The 16,061-nt window shown below is 42.8% G+C and overlaps 1 protein-coding gene across 1 annotated transcript in view; it reads right to left on the reverse strand.

Moving 5' to 3' along the window:
• Nucleotides 1-2,212: 2,212 nt before the first annotated feature.
• Nucleotides 2,213-16,061, reverse strand: part of LOC144668175 (regulator of G-protein signaling 7-binding protein-like) — a 35,038-nt gene continuing 21,189 nt past the window's right edge. The window contains exons 4-6 of the mRNA XM_078529924.1: nt 14,272-14,431; nt 12,855-12,925; nt 2,213-2,776 (exon numbers count right to left, since the gene is read on the reverse strand). Of these exons, the coding sequence (XP_078386050.1) occupies nt 2,691-2,776; nt 12,855-12,925; nt 14,272-14,431 (317 nt within the window). The 3' untranslated portion in view covers nt 2,213-2,690. The remainder of the gene's footprint in view (nt 2,777-12,854; nt 12,926-14,271; nt 14,432-16,061) is intronic.

The following is a 16,061-nucleotide window of genomic DNA, read 5'->3' on the forward strand; positions in this document are numbered from 1 at the left end:
CTCCTCTTAGACAAGTACCATCTTTCAAGTGATTAGTCAAAATGGCCCTTCTCCAACAATTGAATACATGGTTGTCATAGATGACTTGCTAATAAATCAGGAGATTAGAGTCCTTCAGACTCCCTTGGAGCCATTGTATTTGATGGGTTTTGCAAACATGCCGTCTTTATCTCAATGGAGATTAGTATGTGGGATGTACAGTAATGCAAATTAGGTGACCATCTTGGCTGTGAGTTCAAGTTATTTTTAGTCTGTTTTAAAAAATACTTTTTTTAAAAAGCTTAATTCATGTTTCCAGTCAGTGGATTAAAAGTTATTGTTTGGCATTAAGCACATCTTCAGACTTAAAATTTTTTAAAATCCTTTTCACAGGAGTTGGGGATCGCTGGCAATGTCAGCATTTACTGTCAATCCCTAATTGTCCTTAAAGGTTGTGGTGAGCTATTTTGCAATGCTGCAGTCCATGTGATGAAGGTACTCAACATTGATTGGTAGGGTGTTTCAGGATTCTGACCCAGCGCCACTGATGGAACAGTGATATATTTCAAAGTCGGAATGGTGTGACTTGGTGGCGGCCCTACCTGCTGCCCTGACATTCTAGGTGGGGTAGAGCTTTGTGGATTTGGGAGGTGCTGTTGAAGAATCGTTGAGAAGTTACTGTAATGCACCTTGTAGATGGTGTACACTGCAGTCATGTTGCATCAGTGGTGGAGGGAGTAAATGTTTAAGGTGGTGTATAGAGTATCATTCAAGAGGGTTGCTTTGTCTTGAGTTGAAGCTGAACTTATCCAGGCAAGTGGGGAGTATTCCATCGCAATTCTGGCTTGTATCTTGAAAATGGTAGAAAGTCTTTGGGGTCTCAGGAGATGGGTTTCTCACTGCAAAATACCAAGCTTTTGTCCTGTTCTCGTAAGTACAGTATTTATGTGGCTGCTCCAAGTTTCAATGATAACTCCCCGGGATGTTAAAGGTAGGGTTAAATATGATCTAAAGTACCCACATCATGTTTCTAAATGGATTAGCATTGCAAGGTGGTGCAAGAAAAGCTCATTTAGGTTATCATGACTTTATGGAAGCATTGTTAAGAGTCAATTGGTTGGATTAATTGATACAGTGGGTTAGCCAATTCTTTTTTGGGATATGGATTTAAATCCAACTCATTGAAAGAAAATCTCTTTGAAGTGAATTTTGGATGCTCAATCTACCTTCTAATGAAAACAGGCTCTCAGCCCAAAGCTGTCCAAAAGTGATTAGCTTACTCAGTCTAGACAAAAGAATGGCTTGTGTGTGAAAACAAAAAATTACATCTGTGTAGCAGAGGTATTCTTTTAAGTTTGGCCTTGTTGATGTAGTGTTTTAAATAGTGTTGTGCAACAATGCTTAAGGCACCTCTTAATATTACGTCCATTCCCATCTTTGGCAAACATAGTTTAAGTCACGTGATGGATAAATAGGGGAAAACATTTCTTTGCTATTTTCTTGCTCTTGAAATTTATCCCACCCTCTTTACCTCCTTGCTCTGTGAGATTTGGAGTGTTTGGACGTGGTTTAGTTTTAACTGTTTTGTTTACTGTGCATTCATTACACACGTTACAAAGTCTGTCAGCCGAAATGAATCGGAAGCTGATCCATAGCTTTGAGCTGTAACGAGATTGGAATGAAGTCATGTGACTTCAGATTATAGCATTTCTGATTGAAGAATAAAATACTTGTTCTGCCCTTGGTGCTTCCTTAAAACATTAGGATAAAGTTTTTAGCTCGGCGGGCAGCCCGACCTGCTTGACCATAAAATGACGCACGTTGATATTTTGTTCGGGTACAGGCCAGAGTCTGCAGCCTATGAAGATCATTAAATTATCAATTAAGTTGAATTTTTCGCTGCCCATCCAACCTTCTGTTGGCAGGCAGGCAAAGGCTAAGCGGCCTTTGCACTTTTTAGGAAACCTCATCCACAGGCAGGATGAGGTTTCCTAAAGCAAGTAAAAATAAAATAAAAGTTTTAAAACTTAATTAATACCATGTCCTACATGATCAGACGTTTCATTACGTTTTTATTTTATTTTTTTTATATAACACTTCATCTCCCTGAGGGAACCCTGTGCCTCAGGGAGACTGTGAAGCACGCACTCGCCCGACTTGCACCGTAATCTCTTATATGTTTAAAATGTGCACTATCCATTCACCAAAAAAAATCATTTGAGAAGAAATTATTGCTGCATACAATTTTATTTTTTGTTACTGAGTCATATAGATTCCTGTAGCTTCTTCACACAATATAAATTTCATTTAACCACATCTTACTGGCCATATCAGTCTGTACAGCAGGTTTATTTTTCCATGTTTAGTGCTCACTTAAGTAAATGCTTTTATATTTTTCATATTTCAATACAGAGGAGGGGATTATTGTAAAAACAGCAAGGCACAAAAGACGCTAACACGGCATTAAATAGTATTATAGCGTTTTAAGAATCCAAAATAAATACCCGAGTGTTGAGACAAAAAAACAATTCTACATTGGTAACTATTCTACACCACTGATTAAAATTGCTAAAGCCGTTTCTTTGATATTACACTTGGTTTGCTGAATGTTTCATAAACAAATGTATTCAACAAATTTAAATACCTATAATTCCAATTATCCTAAGCTATGACTTTTTATTAGTAAGAATTGATGGGCATAACAAATGGTTTCATTTCTTTATACAACATAGTCCGCATTTTCTCCTCTTCCGAATTTTTGGATGTGTGGGAGATGGAGTCAACAAGCAGTATTCATCTGTGGGGGGGGAAAAAAAAGTACAGAGTAAGGAATAAATCTTGGCGTTACCAAGAGTTTAAAAATAATTAAGCACCTGTGGCAAGTGTTTTTAGTGTGTCATGTAAAAGACTTTCTGATTTTCTAGCCAGAATGTGTGGTTGAGTGGGTTTGTGCATTTGTTCAAAAGCATGTTGCCAGCCTATGGGTTTAACAAAACATAAACCAAGGATGAATCCCCTCCAAAATATTAGTTCCTCATCTCTAATATATAAGGATTCTGGAATACTTTATTTCTGTATTGGACAACATTACTCCTAAGGAAAAATCAATTTGATAGTTCAATGCGTTGTGCCATTAAATGTTAAGATCTGAAACTGATTTTAGGTCACCCTTGTTGTCTTGTATCAGGCAGCATTGCAGAGCCATGGGACCATGTCACGTATTTGATTATAGGCTGTAAAGTGTACAGAAATTGAACGAATGGCCTGGTTGCCATCAACCAGATGTTTATTAATTTAATTTTTTTCATGCCATTTATTTCCTCTGTGGTGACTGCAGTATTGCCGTTGCGTTTTTAAAAAAGAGAACTTTATTTTGTTGGGTCAAAATTACCTTTATTTCATTACTTTGGGGAAATCATAACACTAGTAATATTTAGCAGTAATGCCTGCATGTTTAAATTGAATGAAATGGGTATTGTGCTGTGATTTCCCTTCCCTCCTCATCAACCACACCCTAGGAACATTCATATGGATTGAGTAAAAATTGCATCCCTCACTTAACAATGGGCACAAAGGAATCTGTTAAGATAGTCATCAAAAAGCTCCCCACCCATTTAAAGACAGTAATTAGCTCAGGGCTAACATGCATAATGCATAAATCAGAGAAATTGAACCTAAGCCCTTTCCAGATTAATAAATTTCAGGCACATTCAGAAACAACAGGTATTTATGGAACTACACAAATCAGCCAATGCAATGCTGCCCCCTGGAGATGGTCTGGAGGAACCTAGGTGAGCATTTGCTTTGTTGACACTGCCTCCTTGCCTTCAGCTCCAGTGCTGCAGTCAACCATTTTAAGCATTCACTTTATCAATCCTCACCAAGTCGCAGTTTTCTGAGTACCTTAAGCCAACTAAATCTTCAGTCTATATAGTTAACAACATAACTCACGATTGTGCTAAATACAAGATCACAAGTTTTCAGCATGACAGCTTTATATAGCTATATGGTGTAGGTTTTGTTTCCACAAAATCATAAAGCATAGGAGGTGGTTATTCGTGTCTGTGCCAGCTCTTAGTCACACTCCCCTGCTCCTTTTCTAGCCCGACAATATTTTTCCTTTTCGCGTATATATCCAGTTCTCCTTTGAAAGTTAGTATTGAATCTGCTTCAACCACCTTTTCAAGGAGTGGATTTCTGATCATTATGGGCAGGATAATCCCCCCCCCCATCGGGGGCGAAGTTGAAGGGCGGGGGCGCACAGGCGCCCTTCCGATCGGTGCCCCCGATCGGGGACGCGGCGCCATTTTACGAAGGCGGGGCCAATTAAGGCCTGCCCAGCGTGACGTACGCACAGAAGCTCTCCCTGTGCGGGCGGAGGGGGGATTCCCGAAATCGAGAGCGCGCTTTTTCACGCGTGTGCACGATAGAGCGCACTCGTCTCCCTGAGGCTAAGTGCAGCCTCGGGGAGATCGGCTCTAAATGTCAAAAAGCTAAAAATAAATAAATAAAATTTCCCTAACGTCCCCTCGTGTGACACTGTCGCACGAGTTGGGACATGTCCATAATTTTTTCAAAAATTTTATTAAAATTTTTAAAAACCTACATGAAACCTCATCCTGCCCGTAGATGAGATTTCATACCTTTTCTAATTCACGCCTGGGATCCTGGTCTGCCTGTCAACCTTAAGGTTGGACAGTAGGTCCTTTAATTACTTAATTGACTCTGTCTATGGCCTCAATTGGCCATTGACAGGTCAGTGGGCGCGCAGCTGATTTTGCTGCGCCCCCACCTTCCTGAAAATTTAAATGGGGCGCAGTGACGTCAGGAGTTCCACCCGACGTCGCCATGCGTCATTTTACGCGTCAGTGAGTGGGCCCCGCCCCTGCTCGCCAACACGTAAATTCCTGCCCTATAACTTGCTTTTATCAAATCTCCTCTTAATCTTCTCTCCTCTATGGAGAACCATCCCAGCTTTTATAGTCTCCTCACATAACTGAAGCCCTTCATCACAGGTACCATCTCCACTACTGCCTTGCTATAGTTTTTGAACTTAAATAATTGAAAAATATATACATACAAAACTTTACAAACATTTTTTTAGAAAAGGGGTTGTGTTATAACAAATAAGAGAGAAATCGCCTCTAAATCTCTCAATTCTTGTAATTTAATGTGCTAATGGTTACATGTAATTTTGTCTGTATGATACACCAGGAACAGGTTATACTTTCTACAATGTCCTGCCATTGGATGTCATTGTTCTGCTCCGTGGATTCTATATTTTTAAAAAATCGTCTAACCAATTATGGTAATAATTATAAAGTTTACATGTGAAATAGATTTTTCAAAACACTGCCAAAAAAACAGTTAAAAGTTCTAATCAGAATGAGTTTAATATAGTTACTTTGTCCAGCATACTTTTTCTCACTTTATCACTCGGACTATTATAGCACCAGAATATATAATATATTGCTGAGCCCTGACATGTCTTCTGCTTGGATTCAAAAATAACCTAAATCTACACCATGATACCCAGTTAATAGAGTTGGCATGTTGCTTTCTATCCCACTTTTCATTCAGATCTCTTAACGTTTGCCATTTTAAGCAGATATATATGTAAAATTTTAATTTTAATTAACTGCATTGGGAAGATAGTTTAGTGCTTATCAAGGTGAGATGTATTACTGCTGATAAATGGAACACACCTATATCTTTTGTACCTAGTCTGCAGCAAGTATTCCCAAAGGGGTCATAGAGCAGCCAGACATGGAGTACAACTCCTTATCCTCAGTCTCTTCAGAAACATTGGCATATCTGGGCTGGTCAGTAAAGCGCTGATTACATCTAGCAGAAGGCGCCTTCTCAGTTTTTGTTTTAACCGTCCATTCCCCAGCGTCCTTTAAAATCCTGTGCATTGGATCTTTGGGGTCCCACTCACCAATTCTCTCATGCTGCTTCTTGCAGTTTTGAAGTATAACAGCTCCGATGCCTACAGGAGTAAAAGTGGGAGGGGAGGGGGAGACGGGGAAACAGTTGAGGAGGCAAAGCAAAAGAGAGGTGAAAACGAGGGAGGAAAGTAACAAAAATGGAGAAGACATGTACGCAAGGTGAAAAAGTGGAGGAAAGTAAAACAAGCGAGAGGAGTAAGTGTGGGGGCGGGGGAGAGAAAAGGGAAGGAGATGAAGGTACCGAAAAAAAGGAAAAACAAAGTAGAAGACTCTATCCCTGCATCAGAAATTTTGTCTGGTTATTGCCACAAGTGAGCTTTATTGTGTGGAGGAACTCCTTTTGAATATTGATGCACTTCTGAGGAACTGTGAACCAAAACTCCTGAAGGATTTGTAATCTTTCATGGGATGTAGGCTACAGTAGCTAGGCCAGCATTTGTTGCCCATCCCTAATTGCCCTTGAGAATGTGGTGGTGAACCACCTTCTTGAACCACTGCAGTCCATGTGGAGTTGGTACACTCAGCAGTGCTGTTAGGGAAGTAATTCCAGAATTTTGATTCCGAGACAGTGAAGGAAGGGCAACATAGTTACAAGTCAGGGTGGTGCGGGGTTTGGAGGGGATCTTGCAAGTGGTGGTGTACCCGTCCATCTACTGCCCTTGTCCTTCTAGGTGGCAGAGGTTTGGAAGGTGCTGTCGCAGGAGCCTTGGTGAGTTGTTGCAGTGCATCTTATAGATGGTACACACTGCTGCCTCTGTGCATCAGTGGTGGATGGTGTGAATGTTTAGGGTGGTGGATGGAGTGCTTTGGCCTGGATGGGGTTGAGCTTCAGCGTTGTTGGAGCTGCACTCATCCAGACCAGTGTAGAGTATCCCATTACATTCCTGACTTGTGCCATGTAGATGGTGGACAGGTTTTGGGGAGTCAGGAGGTGACTTACTTGCTGCAGAATTCTCAGCCTCTGACCTCTCTTGTAGTCACAGTATTTACATGGCTGGTTCAGTTTCTGGTCAGTGGTAATCCCCAGGATGTTGTTAGTGGGGTAATACTATTGAATGTCAAAGGGAGATGGTTAGAATATCTCTTGTTGGAGATGGTCGTTGCCTGGCACTAGTGTGGCTTGAGTGTCACTTGTCACTTATCATGCCACGCCTGAATGATACGGACTGCTTCAGTATCTGAGAAGTTGTGAATGGTACTGAACATTGTGCAATCATCAGCTAAAAGCCCCACTTAATTCTGTACTTATGGCGGAGGGAAGGTCATTTATGCAGCAGCTGAAGATGGTTGGGCCTAGGACACTACCCCGAGGAACTCCTGCAGCAATGTCCTGAGACCGAGATGATTGACCTCCAAAATGTGGAGATTTTTCCCTCTGATTTCCATTTATTTCAATTTTGTTACGGCTATTTGCCATATTCCGTTCAAAAGATACCTCAATGTCAAGGTCAGTCACTATTATCTCACCTCACCTCTGGAATTTAACTCCTTGTCCATGTTTGGACCAAGGCTGTAATTGGGTCATGAGCCGAGTGACCCTGATGGAACCCAAACTGAGCATTAGTGAGCACCTGCTGTGTATGTGCAAGTGCCGCTTGATGGCATGTTGACAACATCTTACATCACTTTGATTGAGAGGAGGATGATGGGGCATGTTGGATCTGCCAAACCTCAACACAGAGGTTTCTGTATCTTCAAACATATCGATACAGAAACCAAATCGATACTGTGTAAAGATACTGGGATATTATCATCTCAAAGACACAAAGCAAGTGCCATCAGACAATCCAATTAAAGGAACTGGGAGCCTATCACTGCAAATGGTCCTAGACAGCAGCCACCTCACAAACAAACATCAACAACAGCTAAGGAGCAATGGATCTTATAAAAGCAAAAAACTGTGGATGCTGGAAATCTAAAACAAAAAGAAAAGTACCTGAAAAAACTCAGCAGTTCTGACAGCATCTGCGGAGAGGAACAGAGTTAAGGTTTTGAGTCCGTGTGACTCTTCAACAGAACTAAGGAAAAATAGAAGAGAGGTGAAATATAAGCTGGTTTAAGGGGGGAGGTGGGACAGGTAGAGCTGGTTAGAGGGCCAGTGATAGGTGGAGATTGCCAAAAGATATCATAGACAAAAGGACAAAGAGGTGTTGAAGGTGGTGATATTAGCTAAGAAATGTGCTAATAGGTGACATTAAGGGTAGAAAGCAGGACGAGCAAGGTACAGTTAGCCCTAGTGGGGGTGGGGTGGGGGAAGGGATCGAAATAAGCTAAAAGGTAGAGATAAAACAATGGATGGAAATACATTTTAAAATAATAGAAATAGGTGGGAAAAGAAAAATCTATATAAATTATTGGAAAAAGGGGGATCGGAAAGGGGGTGGGGATGGAGGAGAGAGTTCATGATCTAAAGTTGTTGAACTCCATATTCAGTCCGGAAGGCTGTAAAGTGCCTAGTCGGAAGATGAGGTGCTGTTCCTCCAGTTTGCGTTGAGCTTCACTGGAACATTGCAGCAGGCCAAGGATGGACATGTGGGCATGAGAGCAGGGTGGAGCGTTGAAATGGCAAGCGACAGGGAGGTCTGGGTCATGCTTGCGGACAGACCGAAGGTGTCTGCAAAGCGGTCACCCAGTCTGCGTTTGGTCTCTCCAATGTAGAGGAAACCACATTGGGAGCAGCGAATGCAGTAGACTGAATTGAGGGACGTGCAAGTGAAATGCTGCTTCACCTGAAAGGAGTGTTTGGGCCCTTGGACGGTGAGGAGAGGAGAAGTAAAGGGGCAGGTGTTGCAACTTCTGCGGTTGCATGGGAAGGTGCCGTGGGAGGGGGTTGAAGAGTAGGGGGTGATGGAGGAGTGGACCAGGGTGTCCCGGAAGGGGTGATCCCTGCGGAATGCCGCCAGGGGTGGTGAAGGGAAGATGTGTTTGGTGGTGGCATCATGCTGGAGTTGGCGGAAATGGTGGAGGATGATCCTTTGAATGTGGAGGCTGGTGGGGTGATAAGGGAGGAATTAACTTGAGATTCAAAGACATCACATTGTAATGGGGTCCATTGTTTCGGTTGTGGAAACAACATCGCGATGAATGGGTTGCCTGAACCAAGGCAAAAACCAGACTCGAGATTAAGGGGTGCTAAGCACCGACCATCCAAATAGAATGTGCTCCAGGAAATGTACTTTGATACTATCAACAAGATTTGTAATAAAAGGCCAAGGCCGTGGGGTCTGGCATTGCAGTCATCAAGGAGGATCAGGAACGGTCAACCTGATTCACCGACCTACACCTCACACCGGAACGACCAACCGTGTGGGGAGTTGTAAGTATCAGCCAGATCCACGGGTTTTGGGACTGAGAATTAAGGATAGCTTTAAGGGTAGTAACTAAATCCTGAAAGGGGGTTTGAGTTGGACCGAGTAAGTTTTGGGGCAGAAACGTGGGATTTTACCTGTGGCTCTACTTTTCAGTGGAGTTTTATAAATGAGTTTGTGGTTTAGAGTGTTGTGCGGTGTCATTACACTAGTTTAGAGCTCTTGTATTAGGAGCAGTGGAGGTGTTCTGTCAATAAATAAGTTTGACCTCAACCTCAATTTAGCAGTCCAAACGCACCACAGACAAGCCAAAGACTGATTCATATTTTTTTTAAACTTCTATTTGGACTCTCAACTTCTCATTTCTGATCTGTGTATTTGTTTTGCATTTTTATTATTTTTCTCAGGTTCTAGTAACTAATAAACTTGCTTTCTTGAGTCAAAGTGTTAAATTGGCTCCTTCTAAAAAAATACATTGGGACTGCGAAAAGGTATCCACAGGGGGCAGGGATTCCTTTTAAATTAATCTTGTTACAATCAGTAAAGAAAGGGAGCCAGCTCATTCCACCTCACCCAGGCGCATAACAAAATTGGGATCCCGTTCGGGAAATTAACAAATTGGGGGACCTCGTCTGGGACCCGGTCGCAACATTGTGGAGTGAATCGAATTGGCTGAAGATTGGCAACTGTGATACTGGGGACCTCAGGAGGAGGCCAAGATAGATCATCCGCTCGGGACTTCTGGCTGAAGGTGGTTGAAAATGCTTTGTTTTTTGCACTGATGTGGTGGGCTCCCCCATCATTGTAGATGAAGATATTAGGGATCTTTCTCCAACTATTAGTTGTTTACCGCCATTCAAGGCTGGTTGTGGCAGGACAGCAGAGCTTAGATCTGATCTATTGGTTATGAGCTAACTTGGCTCTGTCTATTGCATGTTGCATCCATTGTTTGGCATGCAAATAGTCCTGTGTTGTATCTTCACCAGGCTGACACCCCATTGCCTGGTGCTGCTCCTGACATACCCTCCTGCACTCTTCATTGAACAAGGGTTGATCCTTTGGCTTGATGATAATGATAGACCGAGGGATATGCCAGGCCATGAGGTTATAGATTGTGGTTGAATATAACTCTGCTGCTGCTGATGGGCCACAGCGCCTCGTGGAAGCTCAGTTATGAGCTTCTAGATCTGTTCTGATATCCCTTTAGCCCGGTGATAGTGCCAAACAACACAATGGAAAGTCTGTATGGTGTAAAAGCGGGACTTAGTCTTCACAATTACTGTGTAGTGGTCTCTCCTGCCTTGAGTGTCATGGACAGGTAGATTGGCGAGGACCAGCTTTAGTAGGTTTTTCCCTTGTGTTGGTTACCTCACCACCTGCCAAAGACCCAGTCTAGCAGCTATGACCTTCAGGACTCTGCCGCTTGGTCAGTTGTGGTTCTACCGAGCCACTGTTCTTGATGGACTTTGAAGTCCCCCACCCAGAGTACATTCTGTGCCCTTTCCATTTTCAGTACTTCCTCCAAGTGGTGTTAAAGATGGAGGAACACTGATTCATCAGCTCAGGGAGAGTGGTAGGTGGTAATCAGTAGGAAGATTTCCTTGCGCATGTTTGACCTGACGCCAAGAGATTTCAATCTCGAGGACTCCCAGGGAAACTCTCTCCTGACCTTTATATCACTGTGCTGCTGCGTCTACTGGATCCAGTCCTGTCGGTGAGACAGGACATACCTAGGGATGGTGATGGTGGCGTCTGGGACATTAGCTGTAAGGTATGAGTCCATGAGTATGACTGTCAGGCTGTTGCTTGACTAGTCTTTGGGATAGTTCTCCCAATTTTGGCACAAGCCCACAAAGGTAAGGAAAACTTTGCAGGGTGGACAGGGCTGTGTGCACATAATTTGATGCCAGGAGGTCCATCCAGTTTTTTTCTATTTTGCTGTAGTGATTTTGTATAACTAAGTATCTTGCTAGGCCATTTCAGAGGACAGTTAAGAGTTAACCACATTGCTGTGGGTCTGGAATCACATGTAGGCCAGACTAGTAAGGACGGCAGATTTCCTTCCCAAAAGGGCATCAGTGAACCAGATGGGTTTTTACGACGCTTGATAGTTTCATGGGCATCATCACGGAGACTATTGAATTTAAATTTGAGATTTGAACCCATGTCCCCAGGGCATTAGCCTGGGCTCTGGATTACTAGTCTGTGACATGACCCATTTACGTTCAGGTAAAATGCTGATGCACTTCTGGGAACATTCTGTCCCACACTTTTTCTCTCTCTCTCCCTCCTCATGCACTTTTATTACACTTCCTCCATTTCTGTTTTATCCCACTCTTAGACCCACTCCCGCAGCCACTTTGCTCTCACTTCCAAAGCAGAGAGAGTTGGATGACATGCTCTTCCATTGTGGAAAACATGCTTTATTGACGTATCGCCCCAAAATTAGCCATTTAGTAAGCTAACATGCAAAAAAGGGCAGAAATCAGGATTTTTTCATGGATCCTCTGGGTGCCAAGGAGCCCAATTTGAAAATCTATGCCCAATTGTACCATTGTGGTTTTTCTTATTTCCCACACCAATCATTTTATTCATTTATGGGATGTGGGCATCACTGGCTAGGCCAGTATTTATTGCCCATCCCTAATTGCCGTTAAGAAGGTGGTGGTGAGCTGCCTCCTTGAACCGCTGCAGTCCATGTGGTGTAGGTACACCCACAGTGCTGTCAGGGAGGGAGTTCCAGGATTTTGACCCAGCAACAATGAAGGATCAGTGATATATTTCCAAGTCAGGATGGTGAGTGGCTTGGAGGGGAACTTCCAGGTGGTGGTCTTATGCTGCCCTTGTCCTTTTGGACGTTAGCGGTCATGGGTTTGGAAGGTGCTATCGAAGGAGCCTTGGTGAGTTGCTGCTGTGCCAAATTGTCTCTTATGTTTTGAACTTGTACCCCTATGAACCAGGTTGAGATTCCCAAAGATTTTAATATTTAAACTTTTTAAAATATAATATTCCTCCTCCAGGATATTGGCATCCATGGACTTCCATTGGATTGGTCCTTGATTATGCTTGGCAAAGTTGTGCAGTGATTTGCCATTGCCGCCTTCAGTGTGGCTGACCAGGAATCTTTCCCACCCTTACCACCTGCCTTCAGGTGTATTGGAAAGATTTACAAGTTGATAATCAACCTGTTCATTTGTGCTATGAGCACACTGCCCGTGGCCAGCAAGCTCTGAAGTGAGCCTGGAGATTCTGGCCCAGCGGTAGGGATGCTACCACCATGCCACAGAACCTCCTATTTCATTTTAGACCACTATAATGAGGTGCAACTTTATTATCATCTCATTCAAACCCAGGGCCAAAGATGTTGTAACCCACTGCACCACTTTGTTCAGATATCCTGTCTTTCTAAAGTTTGCTGTTGTTGTCTGCTCGCTGCTTTTAAGAGTTGTGCTTTTAAATAGAATGGAAACATTTCAAGGTTATATGAGTATATCCTTTGCCCCTATGAAGATCTGTCTAGATGGCATGCAAATATAAAGTGAACATATTGTTCAAAAGGAACTTTTCAAACATGCAGTTTTTTTATATGCTTACACTTATAAATAAGTGAAATACATACCCTGTATTTTAAGATATTGTGGCATGGATTCCCTGAGATTTCTCATAAGGTATCTCATTTCCTGAATGTCACTGAAATGACAAATATAAAGTGTTTAAATGCTTTTTAAAACATTTATCAGCACTGTATTGATCACACCTGTAGTGCAGAGCCCATACTGTATTTGACTGGGTGTCTGGTTACTTTTAAACCCATAATAAACAAATTAATTATGAAACCATTACATTATTTGAACATGTAAATTAGAATTCCTGTTTTTTCACTCAGGCAGTTCCATTCATGGCAGAAATCATGACATTTTGAAACACGATCACTATGACAAAACCACAAAATGGCATGTTGAAGCTATCAATAAATAGTAAAAGATAAAACTACTACCCTGATTAAATTGAGCTAAAATAAAAGTACAGTAATTGTAAAGGCAGTACCAGCTTTTAACACACACATTGTATTAATTCCTAACACCATTCTACACCAGGGAAACCTAACACAAAATGGCTAAATACAGGAACACTGTAGTAGAAGGATCCAGTTCATTAAGGGTTAATCTGGGACTGAGTACATTACCGCCCACTGGTGATGTAAGAAGGCACCTGACCTAGAGCTAGGTAGCAACCAAGGACATGCCATGAAGTCCTCTCCTCCATACCTCTACCTTCTACTGTAAATATGTGCATAGTTCAGTAATGTTAATAAAAACTTCTTGGTAACTTCTACCTGACTGCTAAATGGTGTCTAAGCAGTACACACCACTGGTAGCGACAACCCAACCACAGCTTCCCTGCAACACATCAATTCAATCCCCCTGCCCCACCAAGTTTGACCTTTTCTGTCTCTAGTGTCTTAACTGCTACCAACAGATTCAGCAAAAATACGAAGAAAGGTATCTTATCTTCCTCCTGCCTACGTGCAGTCTTCTGATGTCAACATTGACGTCAACTTCAGACCTTAGCGGCTCCCACAACTTTCCTGTGAGAATCTCCCAATCCATTTCCACTGTTTCCTCTTTTATTTGGGAGCCATTTGACTCGCCTATTACTTTTCTAATGCCTTTTCACAGGCCTCACTGAGCTGAGTTCTGTATAGTACTCTGTTTTGCATTTTTAAAAAATCACTCGTTATTAATTTGCTTACTCTTTGCGAAGAGCCAGCACATCTGTCCTCATGATCTCCTTCTGTTATTGTCTTGCCCTCTTTGCTTTCTTTAGTCCTAACCAAGAGAGATTTAATGATGATGTTTATCCAAAAGGTTAACCAGATTTTCAGCATTCTGTTTGATAAGGTCTCCTGTTTGGTAGGGTTAAGGTTGCGTTTTATTTAACTGTCCTTATCTGCACTTGTATGAAAAGTAATTAATATTAATAGATGTATGAAATATTGTAACATCACGGCAAAATGTAAAGCCCAAAGAGCTTACCTTTCTGTGGATTCAATTTCCAGCGCTGTATCTAAGTGACATGCCAACATGTCCAACTCTTGTGAAGACGATGAGCAGGTGACATCTTCTAGGAATGGGGCCTGTGAATGTTCCTCTTCTCTTTCATAGGGAATTCCAGAAGCAGGACAAATGATTTGTTCTGAAACGGAAGAATACTTTTTTAAAAAAAAAAATTACAGGCTTCAAAAAAAGTCAGGTAGTGGCATTTTGTATTGTTGTTTATGAAAATATTAGAGATGGTTTTGTTTAAACCATTTCAAACTAACTTCTTTATTTATTCATTCATTTTGGCTTTCCCCATTAAACATGTGTCTGTGTGTGTGCACATACACTCATTTGTCTGAAGCTGTGCTCGGTGCTCTATCATCATCAGAACTGTTGCATCATTCCATCTTTTCCAATCCAAGATGAGGATGATTTTGCCAATGGTGAAAGTGTAATTTTTTTAAGGGATAATGATCCCCCTCCTATCAGTATGTCACTGAGCTCACCCTGCAACTTCTGACTTTGCTTGCAACCTTTAGGTTACTTTTTGACCTTGTGAATATGACCAAGTACTTGTTAAATCCTATTCATTTTTCAGTTAACTATATTTGCACATGCACCATGGATTTCAAGTGAAATTAGCTTAAAACTGGTACGTACGCTAGTGATCACAACCTCCGAATATTTCTGTCCCGTTTAAGGTGTTCTTTAACTCGTGCCTCTCCCACACTCGGGGGATCATTTTTCGCTCGGCGTGTAGGCGCGTGCCTGACGTGCTCGAGCATAGAGTAGCGCGCGATGATGTCGGGTGAGCGTACTTGTGTGATATTTCACTTGGCAGGTGCTGGAAACTGCACCCGCCATTAATTAAGAGGCCAGTTAAGGCCATTGAAAAGCCAATTGATACTGATTTTTCGTTGCCCGTGCAATTTCACGCTGGTCACACGGGCAAAACGGGCGGGATGCCAGCCGACATTTTCAAAAACCTCATCCACGGGTGGGATAAAAGAAGTCAGCAGCGTTGCCAGTGTGAGTCGTGAGGAGTTTGGTAGAGAGTTTGCTGTTGGTGACTTATTGATATATGACAGCTTCACCTCTGTTCAGGGCTTCAGTCTTAGCACTTTCAAGCTTCATTTCAGGATTTATCGGTGTCTCCAAGGCCCCTGGGGGATTTAGACCGTGTGGACCCTTCCAGGTATCAGGCAGCCTTCCCTTACCCTGGGAATGAGGATTGTGGTCTCCGCTGGTGACACCTCCTCTGAGGAGGAAGAGAGGGGCAGAAGGGAGAGGAGGCCAGGTGTCCCAATGCAGCCTCCAGGGGAGGGACCTGTGGGAGGAGAGGCGCAGGCACAAGGGGCACAGGGCCAGAGGAAGTCCAAGGCGGAAGGGGCCGCCAAAGGCACTACTATCCTGCTGCCATGGTTTATAGGCGGCGATGCAGCTAACTCTGTCTGAAGTGCAATGCTGACAGAGGCTCTGCCTCTCAAGGGAGACCGTGACCTCCATCTGTCAGATGATTGGGCTGAAATCAGCTCTGACTGTGGGTGGACACCCCATGCCTGTGGCTCTGAAGGTCACAGTGGCCCTCAACCTCTAAACCTCCAGGGGTCAGTGGGGGATCTGTGTGAAGTCTCCCAATCAACTGTCTACAGTTGTATCAAGCTGGTGACTGAAGCTCTGTTCGCGGGTCCTGATCTTTGTTCTTTACCATACAGACGAGGTCAGCCAGGCTGAGTGATCCAGAGGCTTTGCAGCGATTGCTGGGTTCTCCCGCGTCCAGGGTG

This window comes from Cetorhinus maximus, chromosome 26, assembly GCF_964194155.1.
Source record: "Cetorhinus maximus chromosome 26, sCetMax3.hap1.1, whole genome shotgun sequence".
NCBI classification, from domain to species: domain Eukaryota; kingdom Metazoa; phylum Chordata; class Chondrichthyes; order Lamniformes; family Cetorhinidae; genus Cetorhinus; species Cetorhinus maximus.